Source organism: Sorex araneus, chromosome X (genome assembly GCF_027595985.1).
Source record: "Sorex araneus isolate mSorAra2 chromosome X, mSorAra2.pri, whole genome shotgun sequence".
Lineage (NCBI taxonomy): Eukaryota > Metazoa > Chordata > Mammalia > Eulipotyphla > Soricidae > Sorex > Sorex araneus.
The window spans coordinates 264,354,860-264,382,265 of record NC_073313.1 but is presented as its reverse complement, the minus strand read 5'-3'; the positions used below and the strand labels follow the sequence as shown (position 1 = coordinate 264,382,265).

The 27,406-nt window shown below is 61.3% G+C and overlaps 1 protein-coding gene across 3 annotated transcripts in view; it reads right to left on the bottom strand.

The window, feature by feature from the left end:
• ARMC9 (armadillo repeat containing 9) overlaps positions 1-27,406 on the bottom strand; it is an 82,497-nt gene that overhangs the window by 19,987 nt on the left and 35,104 nt on the right. For all 3 annotated transcript variants that reach the window (XM_055122550.1, XM_055122549.1, XM_055122551.1), the window contains exons 17-19: positions 25,560-25,634; positions 22,241-22,331; positions 20,435-20,490 (exon numbers count right to left, since the gene is read on the bottom strand). In XM_055122550.1, the coding sequence (XP_054978525.1) occupies positions 20,435-20,490; positions 22,241-22,331; positions 25,560-25,634 (222 nt within the window). The remainder of the gene's footprint in view (positions 1-20,434; positions 20,491-22,240; positions 22,332-25,559; positions 25,635-27,406) is intronic.

Sequence of the window (27,406 nt, the reverse complement as noted above, 5' to 3'; positions counted from 1 at the left end):
GGCAGCCCGGCCATTACCCCCCCATCTAGGGGGTGTGACCCCCACAAGCATGCGTGTACATCCACAGCCATGGCGTGACCCCCAGCCCAAGGAGGGAATGGACGGGTGAGACAATGAACCTGCTGACTTAGGCTTTGCACGCGGGAGACCCGGGTTCGAGCCCCAGCATCACCAGGGCCCCCAAGACCTGCTGGGAGTGAGCCCTGAACACCGCTGGGTATCTCCCCAAACAGACCAACAAAAACTTCAGTATTCCTCGTTTATCTGGGAGCCTCCGCAGTGGTGCCCAGGGGCCCCGGGGCTGCTCCTGGCGACTCTCAGCAAGGCCGCTGGACAGGGCGGGCCTCGGCCCTGTGTGCGGCCGACCCGGCAACCCACAGGGTTCCCTGAGTCCAGCAGGAGTGATCTCTGAGCACAGAGACGAGACAAGAATCAGCCCTGAGCACTGCCGGGTGAGGCCCAACCCCACGTCCCTCAGCTCTCCCTGCCCAATAAAGAAATAGACAAATAAAAACATAGTACAGTAGGTCGGGTTTAGTCCTGGGCCGGAGAAATCCTTGAGCTCAGGGGCTGGAGCGATAGTACAGCGGGTAGGGCGTTTGCCTTGCACGCGGCCGACCTGGGTTCAATTCCCAGCATCCCATGTGGTCCCCTGAGCATCAACAGGGGTAATTCCTGAGTGCAGAGCCAGGAGTAACCCCTGTGCATTGCCGGGAGTGACCCAAAAAAAGCAAAAAAAAAAAAAAAAAAAAGAAATCCTTGAGCTCAGAGCCAGGAATAACCCCGGTGCACGGCCGGGCGTGGCCCCAAGACCAAAACCAAAAACCCAAAAACCCAACAAATAAAAGTCAGTTCGACCTAACGGGCTCCAGCCGTTTTGGTGGCCAGAGGGCCGAGGGGCGCGAAAGGAACCCGCTGTCCTCCCCACCCCCCCCACCCAGCACCGACATTTCTGAGGTTCCCTGACTATGGGAAGCGGGGCGGCTACAAACACACCTCTGTCCTCCTCCTCCCAGGCCACTGCGGGGGCGGGGGGGGGAGCGGGGTTGGGGGAAGTGGGGTGGGGGGGAGCACAGGGTGTGGGGACCCAGGCCAGAGCCTCTGACTCGGCCCCGGGCCACTTCCCAGCCTGTCTGTCTCCTGATGACACTGACGTCACTGGGAGCAGAGGGCGGCGTGGTGGGGGCTTAGGGAAGGAAGGGCAGGAGCCCAGCGGCCGCCTCCCCTCCCCCGTCTCCAGGCCGCCGGGCACGTGGGCCAGGAGAAGCCTCTGGACGCGCCAGGAAACCTGCCGGCCACGCTGCTCCAGCTCCCGGGGCGAGAGTGCCGTGGGGACGGCACTGGCCTTGCACCGGGTCGAGCTGGGTTCGAGCCTCGGCATCCTCAGAGGATTCCCCAGGTCCCGTCAGGAGCGACCCCAGAGCCAGAGCCAGGAGGGAGCCCTGAGCACTGCCCGGCCTGGCCCCCAAACAAACAGCCCAGCACATGTGCGGACTCGTGGAGACGGGCAGGGCAGGCGCAGCTCCGCCGCCCCCTCGGTCCCCGGCCTGAGCGTCCCTGGGAGGTGGCCTGGCAGCGGGGACGGAGACGGGGACGGTGACGCAGCCCGCCAGCTCCTCACAGGCAGGCCGGGGTGTGAAACTCATGTCAGAACCTCCGGCATGAGGAAGGGGCTGGAGCGACAGCATGGGGGGAGGGGCATGTACATGTGACCAAGCCGTTTGATCCCCCAGCACCCCTCAGGGTCCCTGAGCACCACCAGGAGTGACCCCTGAGCACTGCCCGGCGTGGCCCCCAAACAAAACAAACGAAACAAGAATCTCTGCAAGGATGGGGCACTGCAGGCCCGCCCTGAGCCTCCTAAGCCCATTCCACCCCCCACGGGGACGCGGGCCCTGACCCCCCTGGGGCCGCCCACATGAGCTTGGCACCGGGACACAGGCTTGGCGACGCGAGGTGACGAGGAGGAAATGCTCGGGGAATAAATGCCTGGCGAGGGTGGGTTTCGGATGCCTTTGTGGGGAGGGCTCTTACGGGCACTGCTGCTGCTCTTTATGTCCGGGTGCGGGGCGTGTCCGGTTACCAGGGCTGGGCCCCGAGTAAGCCATTACCTGGGGGAATGTCCGAATGCGCGGCTCCCCCCCGAGAGGCCGGGTCACCTCTGACACGACAAGGTCCTGAACTGGAGGCTTTGGACACCTAATACTCCTGACAAACCAGATTCTAACCCGCTGGCCTGAAAACAAAACGCAGGTTGACCACGAAATGCATTTGGAAACGCAGATGCTGGCGGAGATAAGGCCCGGGCAGAATGTTCTCGGCGTCTAACAGGACGGGGACGGATCGAGTGTGCTTCCCGCCCGCACTCAGGGGCCGCCTCCGAGCGCCGCTTAAATCTGAGACACCTCAGGAGGCTGCTTTGGAAATCTCGCCCTTTTACAAAACCCCGGGTGGTGGGGAGCTGGGGGCGGGGAGTGGGGTCCACCCAGGTGAGTGGAGGGGGGTGGCCAGCCCGGCTGGCGGGCAGGGGGGACGCTGCTACTCGGCTCTGAGCGTCTGCCCAGATGCGCCCATCCCTCAATCCCCTGCTCCTTCCGGCCATTTCCAGGGGCTCCGTGGAAGCCAGCCCAAAGGGGCCAGCGGCTGTCTCCTGGAGACTGCAGAATCAGGGGTGCATGTGTGTGTGTGCATGCGTGCTTGTGTGCATGTGTGTGCGTGTGGGTGGTGATGAATGCCTGTGTTGATCCCCAGAACAGCCCCAAACTCCCTCCCCCAGAAGTGTGTAGAAAGCTGGGTGAGGGGGAGAGCAGGGGGCAACCCCAAATCACTCTAAACAGGGTTCTCGGTGCGCTGCAGAGACTGGGGGCTCAGGGGACCCTCAGACCACATCTGAATGGCGTGGGCAGCCCACAGGTGCCCACCAGCAGCATGGAGCCACGCCTCAGTGGGCACCTCAGGGGGGTGTCACCGTGGCAACGCTCAGGGGTTATTCCGGGCCCTGTGTGCTGGGCATCACTCCTGATGGGGCTCAGGAAACTCTACGGGCTGCTGAGCCAGGCGAGCGCCCTCCCTGCTGTTCTGTCCAGCCCCAGAAGGACAAGGGCCCATCCCAGAGCACGGGCAGTCTCAGGGCCACGGGCAGCTGCTGGACCTCAGCCCACTGAGGGCTCTCAATCTGCAGCGAGCAGGGAGGGCGTTAGCCCCTGGCGGGCAGTGAGTCCAGCAAAAGTCGCCATGCTGGGTGTGGCAGAACCACGACCCCTCTCCCCTCCACAGGCCTGTGCACACCATGCTGGGTGTGGCAAGGCCAGGAGAAATTTGTCAACATTTTTTTTTCTTTTTGGGTCACACCCAGTGATGCTCATGGGCTACTCCTGGCTCATGCACTCAGGAAATACTCCTGGCAGTACTCGGGGGGACCATACGGGATGCTGGGAATCGAACCTGGGTTGGCCGCGTGCAAGGCAAACGCCCTACCCGCTGTGCTATCGCTCCAGCCCCCATGCCAGGAGAAATTTGGCTCAGTTCAAATGCCCCCTCAGCCTGGGAATTCCGGAGGTCACAGGCTCCCCCACCCCCTGCCCGCCCAGCTCAGTCCCTGTCCTCTGTCCCCGCTAAGCAAGGCTGCGGCCTGAGGGTCACTGGATGGAACAAGGACGCCCCTTCTCCGCCTCCCTCTCACTTTCCTCCCCTCTCAGGACAAAGCCAAGGTCCCTCCCAAGGCCGAGGGTGTCTGCTCAATCCCGCCCTGACCCCTTTTCTTCACCCCTCCAGGTCCTGCTGTTCCAGGGACCACCCCTCCACCCCCACCCGCAGCCCACCTCAGCCCAGATGTGGTGTGTGTCCCCTCTAGCCCAGGAGTCACAGTGAACTCTACAGAACAACCCCCCGAGACAAACCGCCAGCGTCCCAGCAGCCGAGCCGCGGACACAGGCAGGAAACACAGACAGGACGGAAGCCAGAAGATGACAGAATGGCGCCTTCAAAGGCACCGAGGAGAAGCTGCTGATGGAGAGGCCGCCGCCCTCCGAAGGAGGCTTCAGGACTGAAGGGGAGACCCAGGGGGACGCTCGGGTCTAAAGTCCCAGCCGAGCAAGCACCGGGCTGAGAGTCCGAGCCTCAGTGCCGCAGCCTGTGTCCTACTGTCTGACACTCCCTCAGCACCGCGGGGGGTAAACAGATGTATGAGCACTGGGTAGTGAGCATGGCCCCCGGCAAGCCCCCGCGACTGAACAAGCACCCAGAAGGAGGCAACTGCCACGTGTGCGAACACCCAGCCCCCAGGAGCGACCATGGCCATGGCCAGCCCTGCACAGCCCAGCCCCCACAGTGACCACGATCAGCCACACACAAGCCCGTCCCCGAGAGAGGGAGCCGGTCCACCAGGGCAGGCGAGGGGCGGGCAGGCCCGAGTTCCGAGAGGGTCTCACTTCTGCCCCTTCCTCTGGCCGGCAGCCAGGCCCAGCCTGGAGGAAAGGGGCTCGGGAAAGCCCCCCCCGCCACCCCCATGCACAGCGGGTGGCGGGCTGAGACGGCTGTGGTTTCACACCCAGCAGGTAAAGAGGAACTCAGAAAGCCGGACCCCACTCCGGCGGGGCCGCCCCGTGCCGGGAAGCAGGCAAGCGGCGCCTCCGGCCTCTACCCACGCGGTGCCAAGAATCCTCGCCCCACGTCCTGTTGGCGGAACTGAAGGTGTTTCTTAGCCGCTGCTTCTCGCCCCCTGGGAAGCGGTCACTCTCGGCCTGAACCCACAGCCGTGGGACGTCCTCCTGCGCCCTTTGGGGAACTTCACGGCGCCGCCCCCACCGGCGGGTCGAGGCAGCCGGTCCTGTGGGATTTGCCGCGGGGCGGGAGGGCAGCTCAGGCTGGCGGGAGCCCACCCGGGCCCCTCGGTTTAATGAAATAGGGAAGGCGAGGCCCCCGCCCTGGAGCTGCCCTGTCACAAATGGGAAGTTTTGTGGTCGACACAGCGTCAGGACCGGGAATTTGTGTCCACTTGGGCTGTGTGTCGCTTCCGCCTAGACCACGTGGTCTCGGCATCCGTAGCTTGCGGGGAGCTTGTTCTTCCTGTGCGCCCCAGTTTCATGCCCGCACTAGCTGCAGGGGTGAGTCTGGCGGGCTCCGTCTGGCCCTGCTGCTCCACCCCCGCTGCCTCTCGCTCCTCTGGTCTCCTCTCCGGTGCTTCTGGAAGGGCCTCGCGCCTGGGCGGCCCCGTGTCTGCCCCTCTCCTGCGTACATTTATCAGCAACGCTTGTAATAGGTTTGTTGGTTGGTTTTGTTTGTTTGGGGGCCACACGTGGCGATGCTCAGGGGTCACTCCTGGCTCTGCACTTCGGAATCACTCCTGGCAGTGCTCGGGGGACCCTATGGGATGTCGGGGATCGAACCTGGGCCGGCAACATGTAAGAGAAACACCCTCCCTGCTACACTATGGCTCCGGCCCCGGGTTCTTCCCTTTTTTTTTTTTGCTTTTCGGGTCACACCCAGTGATGCACAGGGGTCACTCCTGGCTCATGCACTCAGGAATCACTCCTGGCAGTGCTCGGGGGACCCTATGGGATGTCGGGGATCGAACCTGGGCCGGCAACATGTAAGAGAAACACCCTCCCTGCTACACTATGGCTCCGGCCCCGGGTTCTTCCCTTTTTTTTTTTTGCTTTTCGGGTCACACCCAGCGATGCTCAGGGGTCACTCCTGGCTCTGCACTCAGGAATCACCCCTGGCGGTGCTCGGGGAACCATATGGGATGCTGGGAATCAAACCCGGGTCGGCCACGTGCAAGGCAAACGCCCTACCCGCTGTACTATCACTCCAGCCCCGGGTTCTTCCCAGTCTTAAGATACGGAACTGTCCTTGGCTCACTGTCCTCTGGTCGTGGTCAGAGGCCTTTGTTGCTGCTTCCCCCGGGTGGCCGTGGCGTGGCTGGCCGTGGTCACTCACGGGGGCTGGGCTTGTGCGTGGCTGACCCCATGTCCACCCAGCCACCGGGTCGTGTGCTGGGGAGAGTTCAGCTCCGTGAACCTCTAGGATCTGCGTCCCCCCACACCACACCCTGGCCCGGCCCTGAGCTGGCACTCAGCAGTATGGAAACGCCAGGAGACGCCCCGGGGCCCACCGCGGGAGGAATTCTGCACTCCAGGACTCTCACACGGTCAGCGGGAGCGTGCCCCCACCCCGCCAACACCCCACTCGGGCCACATGCTGGGAGGTAGGGGGGGTGCCCTGGAGAATAAGGCTGGCACGGCCCTGCCCCAGGGACACACACAGGTCACGCGTGGAGAACAAAGGGCAGCGTGAATAGTGTGCACACACACACACGCACACATATACATGCATGTGCACCTGCACACACATGCACACGCGCACACACACTCTGAATCCAGCGTGAGAGCAGGGTGATGACGGGTCTGGTGGCGGCTGAACTGATTCTGAACTAGTTCTGCGCGAGCTTCCTGGAGATGCCCAGTCCCGCTCTGCTCTCGGCCTCTTTCTATTTCTCGTGACCCCCCTGCTCTCCTGCAGAGGAACGGCCGACACCGTCTACTCTTACTGCACACCGGGCTTAACTCGAACCCATTCTGCCTAGCAGCTCATGTGTGTGTGTGTGTGTGTGTGTGTGTGAGAGTGTGTGTGTATGAGTGTGTGTGTGTGAGTGTAAGTGTGTGTGTGTGTGTGTGAGTGTGTGTGTGTGTTTGGGGGTGCCACTCCCAGGGATGCTCAGGACCCCTCGCGGAGCGGAGACTCGAACCCTGGTTCTCGCAGGCAGACATGTGTGCTGCCCTCTGCACCAGCTCCCTGGCCGCCCCCTGCTGTGTCCTGGACAGGCCCCGTCGCTGTCAGCCGCTACCTGGCTGCTCTCTCGGAATCCCATCTGTGGGATCGAACAAGGGAAGCAGAAACTGATTTTCTCATTAAGTAAGGAATTATTTTGGGGGCTGGAGCAATAGCACAGTGGGTAGGGCGTTTGCGTTACACGCAGCTGACCCGGGTTCGATTCCCAGCATCCTATAGGGTCCCCTGAGCATCGCCAGGAGTAATTCCTGAGTGCAAAGCCAGGCGGTAACCCTGTGCATTGCCGGGTGTGACCCAAAAAAAGAATTATTTTGGGGGTGAGGGAATGTACACATCGGTGCCTGGGGATCACTCCTGGTGGTACTCAGGATACCAGATGGGGTGCCACGGACTGAACGTGGGTTGGCTGTGTGCCAGGCAAGTGCCCTACTCACACTACGATCTCTCCCGCCCCAGATAAGAGCTGTAATGATAGGGCCAGAGAGAGGGTGTGGGCACTTTTCTTGCACGCGGCCTCCCTGGATTTGATCCCGGCATCCCATAGAGTCCCCGAGCCCACCAGGAGTGATTCCTGAGTGCAGAGCCAGGAGCAAACCCTGAGCATCGCCAGGGGTGGCCGCCAAATCAAAAACAAACCAAGACACAAGAACTGTAACGTGCAAGAGGGCACTTCCGTCTGAGGACTGATCCGATCCAAGCAACAACGTGCCTCATCTCAAAGCCTGGACTGTAGGGGCCCCCACCCCGCACGCCGCACGCACCCTCCATCTGAGAAGACAGGAAAGAGCCATGCCCGGCTTTGGTATTTAGGGGCACAGAGAGAGAGGGAGAGAGAGAGAGAGAGATAAGAGAAAAATGTTGGTGTGCGCACTGTCTGACCTTTTCCGCCTCGGTTGCCATGGAAACTGGGGTTGGACAAACAGAGCTGGGCGGGCGGGCACGGGGAGCCGTCTCTGAGCGCACCTTGTTTTGTGCCCCTGGTGTCTATCGCCATAGAAACCCGCATGGAAAGGAGGGCGGCCGCCCTGACTCAGCCGGCCTGGAGGTGCCGCCCGGCGGGTCTGTGAGCACAGTCGGACCAAGGCACCGGCCGAGAAGCCGAGAGACGCCAAGGGCGGTGCCGGGAACCGAGGTCTCCAGAAGGGCTGGGTCAGTGCTGGCAAGGCCTGGGGGCGGGGGGGCCAGACCTCGCCAGGCCAGACCTCGCCAGGCCAGTGGGCGCCGGGGCTGCAAGCGTCAGCCCAGGCCCAGGCGTGCTCTGGGAGGGTCGAGCTCAGCCTTGCGTGCGTGGGGCCCCAGGTTCCATCCCTGGGGAAGGCGGGCGGGGACACAGGTCACGGCAGATGGGTGGCCACAGCCGGGTCCCCTTCCAGTACAGACGAGTCCCACGCTGTGCCCGGGAGACCCCCAGTGCACCAGGCTGCCCCTGAGCAGTGTTGCACGCATCCCTTCAAGGCTCCCCAGAGAGCAGCCCCCCGCCCGCCTTAGGCCACAGCTCCCACCAGGAACTGGGGTGCCCACGGGCCTCCTGGGGATCCAGCAGGAGGGACGCGGGGAGGGGTGAATGTGGTCCTTGCCTGCACCCCCCACCCCCACACACACACTGCTTTCTGCGTCTCCGGGGTGCATCTCCCCAGACACGGCTCTACGCACCCCCCAGGCAGACCCGGCTCTTCACGTGCCCCCCAGCTTCACCCCCACCTGTCCTCTTCGAGCACAGACCCAGCCCAGGGCCCCCCTCCCGGCCCCTCCCCGCCCCACCCCGTGCCTGGGCAGCTCGGCTGGGCTCTGAGCAGGCTCTCTGAGAAGACGCAGGCCCTTATCGGCTGGGGGCAACGCGAGGGGGCCGATGTGGCCCAGGTGACCTGAGGAGACACACAGATGGGGATCTGCAGCCCCCGAGTCCCCATAGCCTGTGCAGGGGTGAGGCAGGTGGGGAGCAGCAGGAAGGGAGGCCGGGCCGGCCCCTGCAGCAGGAGAGGAGGCCGGAACGTTCCCCCCTGCTTGGACAAGGGATGCCCATGGGGGGGGACGAGGCCTCCACGGTCACCCTGGGGAGGCCCCTCTGCGCCCACCACGCCCGCCCCAGCCCCGGAGATGATCCCCCCGAGCCAGCCCTCTGCCTGCTCCCCCATGCAGCCTTGGGGACCCACCACCCAGGCTCTGGGCCCCGTCTCCCCCCGCCCCTGCCTCCTGAGGACCCCAGCGCTGCCCCGTGAGTCACCCCTGGACCCGGTGTGGCCCCTCCACAACCTTCTCAGTGACAGCCCAGGCCGCTGAACCTCTCGTAGCACCCCGCCCCGTCCCCGACACAGAGAATCCCCTACTGGCCCCCTGCCGTATCCTGGCCCCTGCTCTGGCTCAAGTGCTCATACCCTGGGCCCATCTTTTTTTTTTTTTTTTGCTTTTTGGGTCACACCGGCGATGCACAGGGGTCACCCCTGGCTTTGTACTCAGGAATTACTCCTGGCGGTGCTCAGGGGACCATATGGGATGCTGGGATTCGAACCCAGGTTGGCTGCGTGCAAGGCAAATGCCCTACCCGCTATGCTCCAGCCCCCGCCGGGCCCGTCTTGAGAGAATTCCGTTCAGTTCTTCCTTGAAATTTAGTTACATGAACATTTCTTTTTAAGGAACAAGTCCCAGACTTCTGTTTTTTCCTTTTTGGGTCACACCCGGTGATGCACAGTGGTCACTTCTGGCTCTGCACTCAGGAATTCCTCCTCCTGGCGGTGCTCGGGGACCCTATGGGAAGCTGGGAATTGAACCCGGGTCTGCCGCATGCAAGGCAAACGCCCTCCCCGCTGTGCTATCACTCCAGCCCCCGCTTTTTGTTTATTTTTTAACCAAACCCGGAGGTGCTCAGCACCGACTACCTGCTCTGCACTCAGAGGTCACTCCTGGCGGGTTCGGGGGACCAGATGGGAGGGATGCTGGGGGTCGAACCAGGGTCAGCTGCGTGCCAGGCCAGCGCCCTCCCCACTGTGCTCTTGCTCTGGCCCCAGGTCTCTGTTCTTCACACGAATACGTGAGCACTGGTCTGAGGGGCCGGGCTGGGCGGAGAAGCACATACCTCGCACCCAGCTCTGGGTTTGAGCCCCAGCACCGCCTGTGAGAGAAATAATTGCTCCGGGGGGGAAAAGGGCAGGTAAAGTCCAACCTTCCTGGGCACGGTGATCAGACAAGATGGTCTGGGGTCACTTCCCTGTAGCTGCCCGTGAGTCAGCCCAGACCCCACCTTGCACCCCACCCTCCTTCCTTCACAAGCCAGATGGTCTCCTCTGGGAAGTGAGGAACGACAGGCGTGGCCGTGCCTTGGGCCCCTCCTTCCTGTGCGGGTCACCAGCCCCTGGGGACGGTGTCCGTGGGTCTGGCCCAAGAGCTGAGAGACACGGGGAAGCAAATAAAACTGTTCTGGGGCCCGGGAAAACACTGAGAAACAAACTTTCTTGTTTTGTGAATTAATTCCCCTTTAATTTGGGGAATGAATGGAGTTTGGGGCCACACCTGAGGTTCAGGGGTGACCCCTGGTCATGTTCAGTGGACCACGTGGGGCCAAGAACCAAACTAGGGTCAGTCACACGTGAGGCAAGCGCCATAATGCCCTGAATGATATATTATATGACACCAGCAACAGGGTGCCAGGATGCTCGACCCCCAAACTCGTAGAGGTCAGACAAAACAAAGCCCAACGTGTCTGGTCCTGAGCGTGGGGCAAGGAACTTAAGCATGTTCACCTCGATTCGCTGTTATATGCCACGTACGATAAACTCGGCTGTCATAAGTTACGGATAGGAAATAGTACATAATTAGGTTTTGTTTTTTTTTTTGCTTTTTGGGTCACACCCAGCGATGCTCAGGGGTTACTCCTGGCTTTGCACTCAGGAATTACTCCTGGCGGTGCTTGAGGGACCATATGGGATGCCGGGGATTGAACCCGGGTCGGCCGCGTGCAAGGCAAACGCCCTACCCGCTGTGCTATCGCTCCGGCCCCCATAATTAGTTTTTAAGTTATAAGTTTACATTGGGCTGGAGCTATAGCACAGCAGGTAGGGCGTTTGCCTTGCACGAGGCCAACCCGGGTTCGATTCCTCCACCCCTCTCGGAGAGCCCGGCAAGCTACTGAGAGTACCTTGCCCACATGGCAGAGCCTGGCAAGCTCCCCGTGGCATACTGGATATGCCAAAAACAGTAACAACCAGTCTCACAATGGAGATGCTACTGGTGCCTGCTCGAGCAAATCGATGAGCATTGGGATGACAATGACAGTATAATTTTATGTTATAATTTTTACGTTACAATTTACGGATAGGAAATAGTACACACTTGCCCCTTTCATTCCGGGGAGTCCCTCAGAGGCCGTGAACACGCTCCGGCAGAGGAGGGACGCTTAAGTGTTTGAGTGTTTCTAGAAATTCTCTGTTCAAACAGAAGGTGTGCTTTTCGGGTCACTACTCTGTACTGAGTTAGGGGGTTGTCTCTGATTCTGTTTGCTACAAGTGAGAGAGTGTCATTATCATCCAATAAATTGTTTCAAAATCCTGAAGCACTTCTTGCTCTTCTACAGAAACAAGCCAGGAATACTTATCTTGCAGCAACAGAAGTTGTATTTTCATATATATATGTATATATATATACATATACAAACACACACACATATAAGTATCACTGTATCACTGTCATCCCATTGCTCATCCATTTGCTTGAGCAGGCACCAGTAATGTTTCCATTGTGAGACTTGTTACTGTTTTTGGCATATCCAATACACAACAGGTAGCTTGCCGGGCTCTCGGAGAGGGGTGGAGGAATCGAAACCCAGGTCGGTGGCGTGCAAGGCAAAAGCCCTACTCACTGTGCTATCGCTCCAGCCATATATATGTGTGAGAGTGTGTGTGTGTGTGTGTGTGTGTGTGTGTGTGTGTGTGTGTGTGTATATATATATATATATTTGTTGTTCTTTTTTTACTTTTTGGGTCACACCCAGCAATGCACAGGGGTTACTCCTGGCTCTGCACTCAGGAATTAATCCTGGCGTGCTCAGAGGACCATATGGGATGCTGGGTATCGAACCCTGGTTGGCCCTCCCCGCTCTGCTGTCGCTCCAGCCCCTGTCCTATATCTCTGGCCCCTCCCAAGAGTGATCCTGAGAGCTGAGCCAGGAGTAAGCCCTGAGCACTGCTAGGTATGGCCCCCAAACAAAACAAAAATTTCCTAGGAGAGTGTCACTATATCAACATTTAAGACTCAGTCTAAAACCAAGCAATCCTTTTTTTGGTTTGTTTTAATGATCATAAGGATGGTTTTTAGACTTAAAAAAGGTCTCACTTCCTCAGCTAGACGCCGAGAGACAGCTCCGGTGCACGAAGGGCGGACGGATTCCGGATTCCGGAGTGGGGCAGGGCGGGGCAGAAGCAGAGCCCCTGGCCGCGGCTGCCTCCCTGGGCCGGGTCTGTCTGGGCTGTGCTGCGGTGCCCGCTAACCCAGAGACCATCACGGGGAGCTGGAACGCAGCCTGCAGAGGCCAGCACAGCTCAAACCCGGCGAGCTGGTCTGTCCTAAATGTCCGCATGAGAAATGAGCCGACCCCAGGGCACGTGATGGGCGGACAGGAAGTGTTGGGACCATTTTCTTCTGAAATCCTAAAACGATCCCCTGTGTGCCCCCGTCACCCTCCCCCCCCACACACACAGAGTCACAGAAGGAAGGGTCGAGGGCCAATCCGCGCACTGCCTGGCCACAGAGACAGCCGTGAACAGGGCCGTGCCCGTGGGGCCAGCAGAGACGCCAGCAGAGACACTAGGTGAGCTTCTCTCATGCCGCCGGGTAAAGGACGGGGCTCAGACACAGAGGCTGGAGCTCACGGCTCAGCAGGATGGATGGCCGAGGCTTATCAGGGGTCTCAATGCAGAGTTCTGCACAAGTGACGGCCCCAAGCAAGTGACCACGTGGCTGAGTGATTTCAAGTGCCAGCCTGGAGCAGGGCACTGCCCTCTGCACTCGGTGCCCATGAAGGCGGGGTTCCCGGAGTCCTGCAGAAGTCCCTGCCACCCAAGACAGACTGACAGACCGCAGAGAGAAAGGTGACATGGGGCTTCAGGGAGAGGGCGAGGAGAGGGGCTGGCATTGATGCAGAAAACCTCCTACAATCACTGGCACCACAGAGGGTCCCTGAACACCACTAGGGTGATTGCAGAGGACAAAGTCAAGAACCGCCGAGTGTGGTTCAATCCCCACACCCCTCCATCATCATCATCAATATCACCACCATCATCATCGTCACCACCATCATCACCATTATCACCATCACCATCATCATCATCACCATTATCACCATCACCATCATCATAACCATCACCATCATCACCATCATCACCATCACCATTATCACCATCAGCATCATCACCATCATCATCACCAACATCACCACCATCACCACCATCATCATCATCACCATCACCACCATCATCACCACCATCACCATCACCATCATCACCATCACCACCATCATCACCATCACCATCTCACTATCATCATCATCAAACTTGAACTCTTGAAAGAAAACAAGACTAATAAAACCGGTGTCTGCCTTTGTGCCCGCAGGATCCAAAGACTTTTCCTTCGGTAGTCAAAGGTAGCTCAGTGGCGAGACCCACCAACCCACCTCGGAGAGGGACTTCTAGAGAGAGATGCCAGCGTGCGCAAGGGTTGCAAAACCTGACAAATGATCCACGCTGAAAATAACAAGCCACACACCGGCCGAGGAGCCTCTGGGCGCACAGAGCAGGCGCAAGGAACTCCCACCAGCCACCCCCCCACCCCCCGCGAACGCAGCGAACGCGGACAGAAAGCCTCAAGCCTGCTCCTCAGAACTCTGTGGAGATGGCCCGTGGGCGGCTTCTCTCAGGAAGCCTGGTAAACGCCAGGGCCTGGACAGCTGCCCTTCCCCTCGCTCTCTCAGCACTGCCGTGAGAGCCACCAACCCTGCAATTAAAGTGGAAACCGGAGCCAGGAGTCTCGGGAGGGTGCCGAACGCGTTCCGAGCCAGTTCTGAGCATCCTGGGCACTGCCTGGTCTCTCCCGGGAAGGCCTCTCCCACCCCGGCCTGAGGTGCCTGCAGCCTGGGCCTCAGGGCTAGTAGAGGGGCCGGAGAGACATACAGTGGGCAAGGTGCCTGCCTTGCACACGGCCAACCCCAGCTTCAGCCTGGCACCACCAGCAATAAACCCTGGGTACACAGCCATCAGTAAACCCTGAGTACAGAGCCGGGGGCAAGCCCCCAATATAGTGCCCGGAGTAAACCCGAGTTCAGAGCCGGGAGTAAACCCTGAGTACAGTAGGTGTGGGCCCCAAAGCTAAATAAATCTTTTTTTTTTTTTTTTTGCTTTTTGGGTCACACCTGGCGATGCACAGGGGTTACTCCTGGCAGTGCTCAGGGGACCATATGGGATGCTGGGAATCGAACCTGGGTCGGCCGCGTGCAAGGCAAACGCCCTACCTGCTGTGCTATTGCTCTAGCCCCTAAATAAATCATTTTCTGATCACAGTTTACCTACCTTGATTGGTGGAACCATTTAAAATAAATTAAAAAGGGGTTGGAGCAATAGCAGAGCGGGTAGGGCATTTGCCTTGCATGCAGCTGACCTGGGTTTGAGTCCCAACATCCCATATGGTCCCCCAAGCACTGCCAGGAGTAGTTCCTGAGTGCATGAGCCAGGAGTAAACCTTGTGCATCACTGGGTGTGACCCAAAAAGTGAAAGAAAAAAAAAAAGTAGCAGCACCCACGGCTAACAGCACCCACGGCTGACAGCACCCACAGCTAACAGCACCCATGGCTGAGAGCACCCACAGCTAACAGCACCCATGGCTGACAGCACCCACGGCTAACAGCACCCACGGCTGGCAGCGATGGAGGGAACAGGCATCTCTCAGGCCCCTCTGGGGATCTGAATCCCTATTTTCTTTTGGAAAAGCAATCTGGAAAAACCTCCGGCAAATACACTCCCGGTGGCCGGAGAGTGCGTAGAGTAGTATGGGTGCCTGCCTGCCGTGGGGGGCCAGCCTCGGTCTGAGTCCCCAGGAGGGCGTCTAATCACAGGAGCCCCACCAGGAGCCAGCCCCGAGCACCCCGGGTGTGGCTCCAAGCCCTCCCTGCAGAGCGAAGGCCCAAACTCCACACAGGTGTAAACCTGGCAACTGAGCCCATGCGAATAAAATCACCAGTGAGGAAGGACATATTCACAAAGGGTTTTTTTTTTCTTTCTTTCTTTTTTTCTGCAGTAGTGTTTGAAGTCACAAAACTCTGGGAAATGCTATTTGCACCTCATTAAAAAGAACCCCCTGGCAATGCTGAGTGACGTCAGGGATTTCTAGAAACTGGGAACAGGAGGGCACGGCAGCCTGTGTGTGCGCAAGCATATCTCTGTTATCTCATCCTGCAAAACAAACATTGACTAAAGCGCCCAGGGAACGTGAGTGATGTGTGCGTGCCCTGTGCGAGTTCCGGGCACTTCTCCGGGGTGTGGGGTTCCGGGGAGAGGTGCGGGATGAGCTTCCGCTCCCAGCTGCCTCCCGGTGTCCCGGCCCTGCTCTGTGCTGGAGCCTGGGGAATTCTAGTAGCACTTCCTGCTCTGTCAGCCGGCTGGCTGGTCTCCGACTTTTCTGTGGTTTTGGGCCACACCCAACAGCACCTGGGCTTACTCCTGGCGGGGCCGGGGTGGACCCTATGGGAAGCCGGAGCTTGAACCCTGGTGTGCACGGAGCAAGCCTTCCCCGCGGTACCACTTCTCCGGCCTCTCCATCACCTGCTAACTGCGCATGTCTCGCAACAGACACAGTTGTGGAGTGGCTAAGGACATGGATGGCCACTCCAGATCCGGGGTTAGCCGCCCCTCACTTGCTTATCGGCCAAGCTGGCCAGTGACGCATTATTTCCTCAGTCTTCCCATCTGGGAAATGGGCTGACACCAGGCAGGAGGATTTTTGCGAGGACGAGCAGACAGAGGACCCTCGAGCGGACCCCAAGGAGGCGCTGTGCTGGGCCCCCCCCCCCCCCCCCCGCAGGGCTGGGCGGGGTGGAGCCTCCTCCCTGGCTCTGTGCCCGGTGCCCTCCAGGGCGGGGTGGAGAAGCAACAGAGGACCGGCTCAGCTGTGAGGACCGGGAGGGAAGGGAAACACCGACAGGACGGCGAGTAGCGGCAGGGGAGCCCCAGCCCGTGCTGCCAAGAAGGGAGAACTCGGGTCTCTCCACAGGTCGGGGCCCAGGGCCACCTCCACCCGCACTGACGAGCCCTTGGGAGCCGCTCAGCTGCCAGCCCTCCGGGCGACAGCGCTGCACGCCGGGCTTTCGGGGGGGCCTGGGGACTGGCACGGGCCGCTGTGCCAGCCGGGGGTGGGTTCACCCTGAGGACGGCACAGCACACAGGCAGGCAGGCGGGCGGGTGCTGCCCCCGACCGGCAGGAAGGGCCCGTTTCCCCGAGAGGTCCTGCGGGCCAAGGGAGCTGACGTGGGAAACCGGGACCCTCGTGTCCCCAGCTGGCCCCTGTCCCACGCTGGTTCCTCCCCGCAGGAAACAGGACGTGGAGATGGCTGCCGCCCTCACGTCCCTCCCTCCGGGGCCCGGGTGCATCCCCGTCTCCCCCTCCCCCGAGCCAGCCCCCCCACCCCCCCCACCCCCCCGCGGGAGGCTTCAGGGCCACCAGCAAGGCTGGAATTTTCCACACCTCCCTGCGACGTGGCCCAGGGTCCTGGGGCCTCTCCATTTGTTTTTCCCAAAGTGGAATCCTGCGGCTGGTGCCCCTTGCCAGTTCCTTGCCAGTTCCGGGGCTGGCGGCCTAACCCTACCTTTGTATTCTGCAATTTGGGCGTCTAAGTATAACGTCTATTCAGACCCCGCTGTTACTCTGCAGAACCTGTCATTACCTCCGGGAAGATGAAAGAGGAGGGAGAGGAGAGGAGGGCGGGCAGGGCAGGGGCCCCCGGGCCGGAGAGGGTTGCCCGATGGTCGGGCAGCCCCCCTCCCCCCCCCCCCCCCCCCCCGTTCAGGCCCCTGCTGGCGGAGGGGGGGCTGGGGTGGCCACTCGATCCTCAGGTCTCAGCGGCCAACTGCGAACAGTGATTCCATTCTCCTTGGTTTGGGTCTAAATGTCTAATTAAAAAATATTCTGCAGCGAAGCAAGATGACAGATGAGGCAAAGGCCCCAAACTTGTTTTTCCGTCTCTCTTTTCCGCCGTGAGCACCGTGCAGAGCAGCTCGAGGTGTGGGCAGCTGTCAGAAGTGGCCCTTCCTTAGTCCACACACGGCTCACTCGCTTCCCCCCCGTGGCGTCTGGGAAGGCCCAAGGGGAGAAGGGGGCTCCCGCGCATGTCCCCCAGACCAGATCGCGCCTCGGGTGGGAGGAAGCCAGGGACTGGAGAGAGGAGAGGGGCAAACACCAGCCTCTCTGACCCTTCCCTCCTCATTTTCCCACCAAGAGCCCTTCTAGAATGTTCTGGAAATTCTAGTTACTACACCAAAAAAAAAAAAAAAAGATTTTTTTTGTTGGTTTGTTTTTAGGTCATATCCAGTCTACGCTCAGGGACCCTCCTGGCGAGGCCCAGGGGGCAGCACAGCCGTGGACAAGGCCAGTGCCTTACCCGCTGCTCCACCTCTCTGGTCCCTGCACCAGATATTTTCAAGCCCCAGCCTCTGAGAGTGAAAGTCTGCAGAAGGGCCTGAGAGTGGGTGCGGTGTAGCTGCTGCCGTTGCCCTGGGTTGAATCCTGGGCATCACACACGGCCCCCTGGGCACTGCCAGGAGTGATCACGAGTCTAGAGCTCCAGGAGGAAGTCCTGAGCGGGGCGGGGTGTGGCCAGAGCTGCACAAATGCCGGTAAAGGGCAAAGGGTAAACCTTTGTCTAGCGGGGAGCTGCGAGCTCCCTTTGTGCCAGGACAGAGGTGCAATCCTCCCCGCTGAGAAACCACCGTCCGCGGGCCGGGCGAGGCGGGGCTGTGCCAGTGCCCGGCTTCCGCAAGCCGAGAGGCTGTGTGGCCGCCAGCCCGGGCGGCACAGGTGCCTAACGGGCAGCCTCGGAGGCTGATAAGGCAGGGGACGTGTCCCGGCGACTGAGTCCCTCAGCGCCTGCCATTTCCGGGGCGATAAGAGCATCAGGATTATTTTCTGCTCCAACGCGGTGACTCCCGTTCCAGGACTGGGCACTGAGCGAACCCTGAAGTCAAGTGTGTGCTTGCCGCCTCCTCTCCGTTCTCTTTTTTTTTTGCTTTTTGGGTCACACCCAGCGATGCTCAGGGGTTACTCCTGGCTTTGCACTCAGGAATCACTCCTGGCGGTGCTTGGGGGACCATATGGGATGCCGGGGACTAAACCCAGGTTGGCCGCGTGCAAGGCAAACGCCCTACCCGCTGTGCTATCGCTCCAGCCCCCTCCCAGTTCTCTTGAGCGGGGACAGTCACCCTCACACCGGGTCCTTCCCCCGAGACCACAGGGCTGGTGCTCCCAGTCCCGCCCCACCCGCCCGCATGCTCTGCCCCAGCGGGTGGCTCCGTCTCCCACTGCTCGGGCAAATCCATCACCGCCAACAAGGGCGTGCAGCCCTGCCTCCTGCAGCCGGCTGGTCACAAGGGGGTGACAACACGGGTTTGGGATGAGCAAGCGGGGAAGGTCTGTGGGATGAAGCCCTCGGCACGGGGCGGTGATGCTGCTGCCGGAAGAAAGGGCCAGAATTTTTTTTGGGGGGGGAGGGGGAGCCACACCTGGCGGTGCTCTGGGGTCACTCCTGGCTCTGCACTCAGGAATCACTGTTGGCGGCGCTCAGGGAGAGAGGCAGAACTGAGTCCACTTGAAAGGACCCCAGTGAAGGGGCTGGTGTGTGGGGAAAAGCTCCAAGCGTCTGGGACCAGTGAGGAGGGAAGACACCGAGGAGAAGACCCCAGGACTGCTCCCCCACCAGCATTTTATAATTACAATGGCTTCCATGGGGGGGGGCGGGGAATTTCCAAAAGTTGAACTCCCATCATTAACCGGAACAGCTGGAATTCACCATTTCCCCTTGAAATGCAAAACCACCACAAAGGGATGAGCAGCAAGAACAGGAACCATCAAAGCCACCCCCAGCTCCAAAGCACACAAGGTGTCCCCAAAGGCTGAGACGGTACTGTCACGCCCAGCCCGGGGGTCACTCCTGGCGGGGCTCAGGTACACTCTCTGGGTCTCTGGGGTGCCGGGGGCCAAACCAGGCTTGGCCACGTGCAAGGCAAACCCAGAACCTGCACACCATCTCTCTGGCCCCCACTTACAAATATTAAAAAAAAAAAAAAAAATCCATGCCATAAAAAAGATCCGCAGCCCAGTCAGTGTCAGGGCCCGGGGGTGCGGCCGCGGTGCTTTTCTGCAGAGTGGGGGCTGCGGGCCCCGCCCCCCCCCAGGCCAGCTGGGCGTGCACTGGAAGGGCCCACCACGAAACCAAAGACATTTAATACCGTCCCTTTTATCTGCATATCCGCGTTGTAAACCACACCCGGCTGCAGTCAACTCTGTGTGACCTTGGGCTGGTCTCCCCCTGCTACCGCCCCCGCTGGCCTTCGGTCCAACTTTGAGAGGAGGGGCTGGGAGGGAGGGGCGGAAAGTGACCGCCAGGCGCAGAGCAAGGGCGCCCTCTGGTGCCACCTACAGGCAGCAGAGGGAAGTGCAGGCGCTGAGGCACAGGCTGTGGGACACCCCCCCTCCCACACAGACCCCCCCAGAGGGGACCAGAGGCAGCAGGGATCTCTGCAAGGGACTCGCTCCCAGGAAGATGCCGTCACACACCTTTTGACCTGGCAGATACGGGCGCTTCAGAGTGATGGTTCCACCCGCACACACATGGCCCCCACCACGTGGAAGACAGAACCCAATACCACATCCGCACCGCTCACCCAGGCCCCCTCCCCCACACCAATGATTTCTCTAGAGCAAGGGGGCAAAGGTCATCATCTGAACAACCCACTGACAGCCAGCAGGGGGGGAGCAGCTCAGGGAAGCCCGTTCTCTACACCCACACGACTTCTGACTCCCCCACCCTCTGAAAATCAGTGACTCCAGCCCCTCCCTTGAACCCAGCCGGCCAGCGTTTGATCTCCAGCACCCCATAGGGCCTCCTGAGCACACGGTGAAGGACTATGGGCCTGGGAGACCCCAGAGCACCCCGAGCTGGCCGCAGTGCCCCCCGGAGGGCATGGGGCTGTGGCCTCCACCCTGACTGCTGGGGGAGTCCGTCCTCCCCCCGCCGCTGACCAACAGGCTGGGCCCGCTGAGCCCGGAGAAGGGCTGGAGGTTCCCGCCGGGGCTCAGCTGCCAACGCCCCCCACACAGTGAGGCGGGGGAGCCCCAGGGGTGGTCACCCAGCGCCCCCCGTGAGAGGGGATAAGAGGGAGGTGGGGGTGACCGTCTGCTTCTGACTAAAGACCCCCGTTGTCTGGCTTGCTGCTCGGGGCTCAGGGGTCCTGGAGGGGCTCAGGGGACGGTGTGGGGTGCCAGGGGCTGAACTGGGGTCGGCCGCGTGGCAGTGCCTTAACCCCGTGCTGTCTGCCCGGCCCCTCGGCACGAAGTGTCAAACAAAGCAGGAAAGAAACTCAGACCGGGCCTGGCCTGGGGCCTCTGACTTACTTCTTCATCTTCGTCTTCCTCATCATCAGATTCAACGTCGCCGTCCAGGGGCTCTTCTGCAAGAGAGAAACATCAGTGGCTAACTGTGACCCCGGCCCAGCAGCTGAGCCATCCTGTGCCTGGGGCTCCGAGCTGGGCGCTGGATCAATCTCTCCTTCCCGCCCCGAGGCGTTGGTGCCGCAGGAGGGATCGGGAGGAACCAACCTACAGCGGAAGGGGGGACCAGCAGAGAGTGACGAGGGTCAGGGCCAGGCGCTGTCGGACCCCCGTACGTTCCACTCGCCCCTCGGAGATCTGCGGGAGACTCCCCCTGCCACAGACCTGGGGGACAAAGGGCCGCTGGGGCCACCTTCCCAGGGAGCGACAGGGCCCAGGGCCAAACTGAGTCGCCTCTGAGCCCCCCGCGTTCTCCTCAAAGGCTGGGGTACAGGACCTGGCAGGGAGGGGGTCTGGGGCTCTGGGGGCTCACCCAGGAGGGCGCAGGGGAGTGAGCTGCTTCTGCACCCCTACGACAGCCACCAGGCCACCCACGTCCTGGGCGCACGGGGCAGGGGCGGGGCAGGGACGTCATGGCCGGGGGTCACGGTCTCCCGGGGGCCACCCTGGCTCCCAGACTGAACAGTCACGTCTCCCCGATACGCCGACGTGTTCTCCGGGACCGAGGTGCTCGCGCCCGGGACGATCAATATTGACTAATGGCCAGGCCGGGGGCCTGTCCCGGGACGCGCCCTCGGGACGTCTGGGACGAGGGAGCAGGAGCGGCCAGGACGCCCCGTGTCGTTCCCGCCGTTGTCTCTGGGGGGACGAGGGGTGCCGATGTTGATGCTGTTCGCTGTGTCCGCACCCCCTGGGCCCTGCCCCCGGGGGCCCTGGCTGGGGGTGGGGGAGGCGCTGCCGTGCCTGCGGCCCCAACTCTGCGGCTCGCCCGCTCCCCTGCACTGGGTGCAGCAGGAGGTGGGGCCGCCAGTGTCCAGTGACTCAGAGCACCCGGGCCGCGGCGGGGCGTCTCCTCAGGCTACACGCAGCTCGGGCGCGGGAGGAACCAAGGGGCCCGCCTTGGGCACTCTCTGGCCCGCCTGCGTGAGGCAGGGGCCCAAGCTCAGACGCGGGACAGTCCTGAGTCCGGGTGGCCCGGAGTGAGCCCCGGGGTGAGAGGCCCCTTCTCCCAGGACCCCCCCACACCCCGCGCCCAGCTCCGCCAGGACCCGGCTTCTACCTCCGACTTGCTTGGTTGGGGCTTGGGGCTGCCTGACAGGCCTGGGGGAGCTGTGGGGTGCCGAGGAGGGACCCCGGGCCAGCTGCGTGCAAGCAAGCCCCCTCCCAGCCTCCCCATCTCTCTGCCCGCCCCCCCACTGCCGTAAGGGGGAGAATCCTGCAGCTTCCTTGCCCCATTTCGGGAGCCCGGGTACGAAGGTGCTTCAGCCCAGCATGGGGCGGGTCCCACGAGAGACGGGTGGGGTCCCTGTTTCTAGGGCCCCCCAACACCCCACGCTACCCCCCATGTCTGCGCTGCCTGGGGTTGGGGTGTCACCCGGGTGTCCCAAACGCTCTCCGCCCTGGAGTTTCCTGTCTCCTCCAGGGAGTGGGGCACAGCCCGGGGTGCTGGCCAGGAGGGGCTCCCTCTGTGCAGGGCAGGGGCCGGCGGGGCCCGCACCCCCCCACCCCTTCCTGTGCGGCTGGCCTGGGCCGTGGGTTCCCGTCAGGACCGGGGAGCAGAAGACAGCGGTGAGGCCGGGTCACTGGGCGGAGGGCCTGTGCAGGGGTGCGGCACTGCCCGGGCGGGGGCCCCGGGGGACGCGGACGCACCTGAGCCGAGCTGCCGGAGGATGAACTCCACCTGGCGCACCATCTCCGGGCTGCCCTCCTTGATGAAGCAGCGCAGGATGTCCTCCATGCCCTGCGGGGACACGGGTCAGTGGGGGCCGGGCGGGGGCCTCGCAGGGGTGGGGCCGTGAGTCAAAAACTCCCTTTTTTTGGGGGGGGGGGCTGGAGAGATAGCACAGCGGGTAGGGCGTTTGCCTTGCACAAGGCTGACCCGGGTTCGATTCCCAGCATCCCATATGGTCCCCCGAGCACCACCAGGAGTAATTCCTGAGTGCAGAGCCAGGAGTAACCCTTGAGCAATGCCGGGTGTGACCCAAAAAAGCCGGAAAAAAAAATCCCTTTTTTGGGGCTGGAGTGATAGCACAGCGGGTAGGGCGTTTGCCTTGCACGCGACCGACCTGGGTTCGAATCCCAGCATCCCATATGGTCCCCTGAGCACCGCCAGGGGTGATTCCTGAGTGCATGAGCCAGGAGTGACCCCTGTGCATCGCCGGGTGTGACCCAAAAAGAAAAAAAAATCCCTTTTTGGGGGGTAGGGATTTGTAAATATGAAACATTCCTTTTATAGTTCCTTTTATAATTCCCCGTGAAATTGTCCTCTTGGTTGATTACTGATTATTCGACTTAAATTTTATTTTTTCTTTTTGGGTCACACCCGGCGATGCACAGGGGTTACTCCTGGCTCTGCACTCAGGAATCACTCCTAGCGGTGTTCAGGGGACCCTATGGGATGCTGGGAATCGAACCCGGGTCAGCCGCGTGAAAGGCAAACGCCCTCCCCACTGTGCTATCGCTCCAGCCCCTCGACTTAATTTTTTTTAGGGGGGGGAAAAAACTACAAAAATTTTCTGCTTGTTTTTCCTAAATTTACACACTGCCTTCTAGATTTTGGGGCTAAATGTCATCTCCAAGAAGTGTAAAGTGGGGACTGGAGCGATAGTACAGTGGGTAGTGCCCCTGCCTGGGCCAAGCCCGGCAGTGCTCAGGGGTCACTCCCGGCTCTGCACTCGGGAATCACGCCTGGTGGTGCTCAGGGGACGGCGTGGGATGCCGGGGATCGAACCCAGGTCAGCCTGTGTGCAGGGCAAACGCCCTCCCTGCTGTGCTATCTGTCCGGGCACCAAGAGACGGGAAAGGAGGGGACAGGAGGGCAGGGAAGTTCCAGGGCTATGGGAGGGGCCCCTGGCCAGGATCCCCCGTAGGGATCTGAGTCTTTGGACAAGGTAATGTACCCAGACACTTGAACCCTGGACGGTCTGGACAGGGTGAACTGCCACTCCGAGAGCCGAGCTAGACGCCTTCTGAGAGGCGGAGCAACGACTCGTCCCCGCTCCGCCCTGACTAACTCGTGGCCTAACAAGCTGTGCCGCTGCTCCCCGATATTTCTGCAGCCCCTCAGTGAGGGGGACGGCCCGGGGCGGCCGAGCTCAGGACAGACACAGCAGGGCTGGGGAGAGCACCCGGCAGTGCCCCCAGCACCTCTGGGTGTGCCCACCCCACAGAGGAGGCACCAAGGAGACCCGGGGGGCGCCTGCTGGTCAGCGCTCTTTGTACTGGGCACTGCTTGGTGCCTGCGCGGGGAGGGGACGGGAGAGGTCTGGCAGCTGAAGTCAAGGACCCCCAGGGACGCTGTGAGAAGAGGGTGGGGCGGAACCTTCCAGAAGACTCACACTGCACTCAGAGAGGGCAGACGTGTGCACAGAGGAGCACGTGAGGGGCCTCCGCAAGGGAGGCTGGAAGACCCCAAAGGCAGGGTGGGGAGGGTCCTCCGAGGAGGCGGGAAGGGGGGACAGGCCAGGCCGTGGGCAGTAGGCGGGGCCCGGGCCACACCTCCCTACCCACCCGGGGCTCTCCGTTCCCCGGCATCTCCTCTTTCCCTCTCCACTGTCCCCTCTGCTTCTCCTCCCGGGCCTCAGGCCATGTGGGTGTGACCTGGGAGGCTGGCCCATGCCCAGCCCCGCACTCCGCGCCCCTGTGACCCCTGACACTCTCCCCCTCCCGCGCCTGAGTGACCATCACGCAGAGCTGAGCCAAGCTCTCGTCCCGGTCGAGTTTCCGCTGGGAAAGCTGTAGCAATTAAGCTCTATTGTGACGGTGGCCGCAGAGATTCCGAAATCAGCTTTTTTTAAACCTTTGGTGTAGCGGCTGGTGTAACTCTAGCTGGGCAATTAGGAGCTTTAGCGATTCTAAGTTAAGCACAGCCGAGTGGAAGAACATGTTCTGTGTGTGTGCGGCCACAGGACCCGGGGCCCATTGTCATGGCATTCGCTGCACACATGCCTCCACTGGCCACCTTGAGCCACACACTGGACGGGAAAGGGGCAAAGATGTGTCACCTCGAGGGGCTGGAGCGATAGCACAGCGGGGAGGGCGTCTGCATTGCATGCGGCCGACCCGGGTTCAATCCCCAGCACCCCAGATGGTCCCCCGAGCACCGCCAGGAGTAATTCCTGAGCGCAGAGCCAGGAGGAACCCCTGAGCATCGCCAGGTGTGGCCCCCCAAAACAGATGTGACACCTCGACAGAAGGTGCTGATGGCCCAGGTTTGCTCCAGGCTGCAAGTGTCCGCACAGACGCAGACCCACAGAGCGCCGGGCACGCTGGACAAGCACCCCGGAGTGGCCCCAGCTCCCCTCCGTGCTGCCCCACCAGAGGCGGGGGACAGACGCAGGCACAGACGGAGGGGCCAGGAGTAGAGGCGGCCTGGCTGGCTGATGCTTTTCCCACTACAGTCTTCTTTCTTTCTTTTTTTTTTTTTTTGCTTTTTGGGTCACAGATGCTCAGGGGTTACTCCTGGCTCTGCACTCAGGAATTACTCCTGGTGGTGCTTGGGGGACCATATGGGATGCCGGGGATCGAACCCGGGTTGGCCACGTGCAAGGCAAATGCCCTACCCGCTGTGCTACCGCTCCAGCCCCTTGTCTCTTTTTTTAAACTGTGGGGTTTGGGTCCACACCAGTAGTGCTCAGGGCTTACTCCTGGCTCTGTCAGAGATTGCTCCTGGTGGGGCCTAGGGGTCCACGGGGTGTGGGGTGCTGGGGACTGGGCCCAGGTTAGCGCGTGCAACGCGAGCACCAAGCCCCCTCTACCCTTAGCTCACCAGCCCCTCCATCCTTTCCTTGCTGGGCTTTGCAGACTCCTAGTGCTCCCCGAGCCCCAAACATTACAGAGCCATCTGGAGTGTTTAATACCATTCCCCCAAATACACCTGCTGAGAATTTCTGGAACGGAGTCTGGGACCCTCCAGGACGTCGGGGTCCCCCGAGGGCTCCCCCCCTGCCCCCAGGAGCCGCCGTCTTACCATGGCCCGGGCCTCCTCTCGGATGGACGGGACGGAGAGGACGCTGTACAGGGCTCCGTTCACGTAGGGCTGGATCTGTGGGGGGAGCGTGCGGTCACAGACACCGCCGGGAGTCTCCAAGCAACAGGCCCGCCACGGGCCAGTCCCAGGGAGGTGCTGGGGCTACCTCGACTCACGGCTCCTTCCCGGTGCTCACTCCTGCGGCTGATCCCATCGCTCGAGACCCATCCGTCCCTGTCCTCTCTAACAGTGACCCCTCACCGCCGTCTGCTCTGACGCCCCGACCGTGCCCGGGGCCCTCTGTCCCCAGCCGACTGCCCACTGCTCCCCGGTGCCCGGCCATCCAAGGAGGGAATCAGCCGCATCTCCCCGCACCTGCAGAGTCCTGAGCTGCCAGGAGGGCCTGGGACCCCCCAGGTGTTTGGCCGGGTCCCGTCCCTGGCACTTGGGGAGGCCCCATCACCCACCGCACCGGGACGTGCCTTGGAAGCTCTGATCTAGCCCGTGATCCCCACTCAGGAGACGGTCCTGGTGCCTGGGTCACACCCGCCCCGGCGCCCAGACGCCAGAACGACAGGACAAGGATGTCCATATCTGAAGGGGCCACCCTGGCGGTGCTGGGCGGGGGGTGAGGTCTGAGGATCAAACTCAGGGCCCTGTGGGGCTGCAGCACCAGTTCAGCAGGTACAGCCCTGACCTGGCAAGAGGCTGGCTCCCGTTCAGTCCGCAGCATCCCACAGGGTCCCCTGAGCCCTGCCCAAAGCGACCCTTGAGCACAGAGCTGGGAGTAAGCCAGGTGTGGTCCAGAAAAGAAACAAATAAAAAACCCATACAGGGGCTGGAGCGATGGCACAGCGGGTAGGGTGTTTGCCTTGCACGCGGCCAACCCGGGTTCGATTCCCAGCATCCCATATGGTCTTCTGAGCACCGCCAGGGGTGATTCCTGAGTGCAAAGCCAGGAGTAACCCCTGTGCATTACCAGGTGTGACCCAAAAAGCAAAAACAAAACAAAACAAAACAAAACAAAACAAAACAAAACAAACCCATACAAAAAGGAAAACGCAGGGCTAGAGTGATAGCACAAGGGGTAGGGTGTTTGCTTTGCATGCTGCCGACCCGGGTTCGATTCCCAGCATCCCATAGGGTCCCCCGAGCACCGCCAGGAGTAATTCCTGAGTGCAGAGCTAGGAGGAACCCCTGAGCATCGCTGGGTGTGACCCAAAAAGCAAAAAAAAAAAAGGAAAACACAGAGCCTCATACAAGTCTCACACATGTCTCACACATGCTACACACGTCAGGCATGTGCTCTGCCTCTCAGCCCTGTCCCTCACCCGAGACAGTGTAGTTAAGGCACGGCCCTAAGCCTCATCACCAGGGCAGGTCTGGGCAGGGGCTGGAGAGGGCGGCAGGCTGACCGGCTGCGCGACCTTGACTTCCAGTCAGAAGGAGCCACCTCTCTGCAGGTACATGGTGGCTCGGGAGAATGACGATATGTCTGTGTGTGTGTGGGGGGGGGGGGGGTCTGCTCCTCATTTACCTGCACTCCACCTCAAAAGGCTGGAGCACAGGCTTTGCATTCGGGAGCCCGGCTCCATCCCTGGCTCTGATGCCCAAGGCTGCACCCAGGCTCCATCCCCAGGCACCACCGAGGCGGCTCCCTCCCGGAACACAAGGGTGCAGTAGTGAGAGCTCATGAACACCCCAACAGGGGCCCTGAAAATCAGGGTGTGCCTTCCAGGGCCCCAACACACTCTCTCTCTCTCTCTCTCTCTCTCTCTCTCTCTCTCTCTCGCGCGCGCGCGCGCGCGCACACACACACACACACACACACACACCACACAGACACA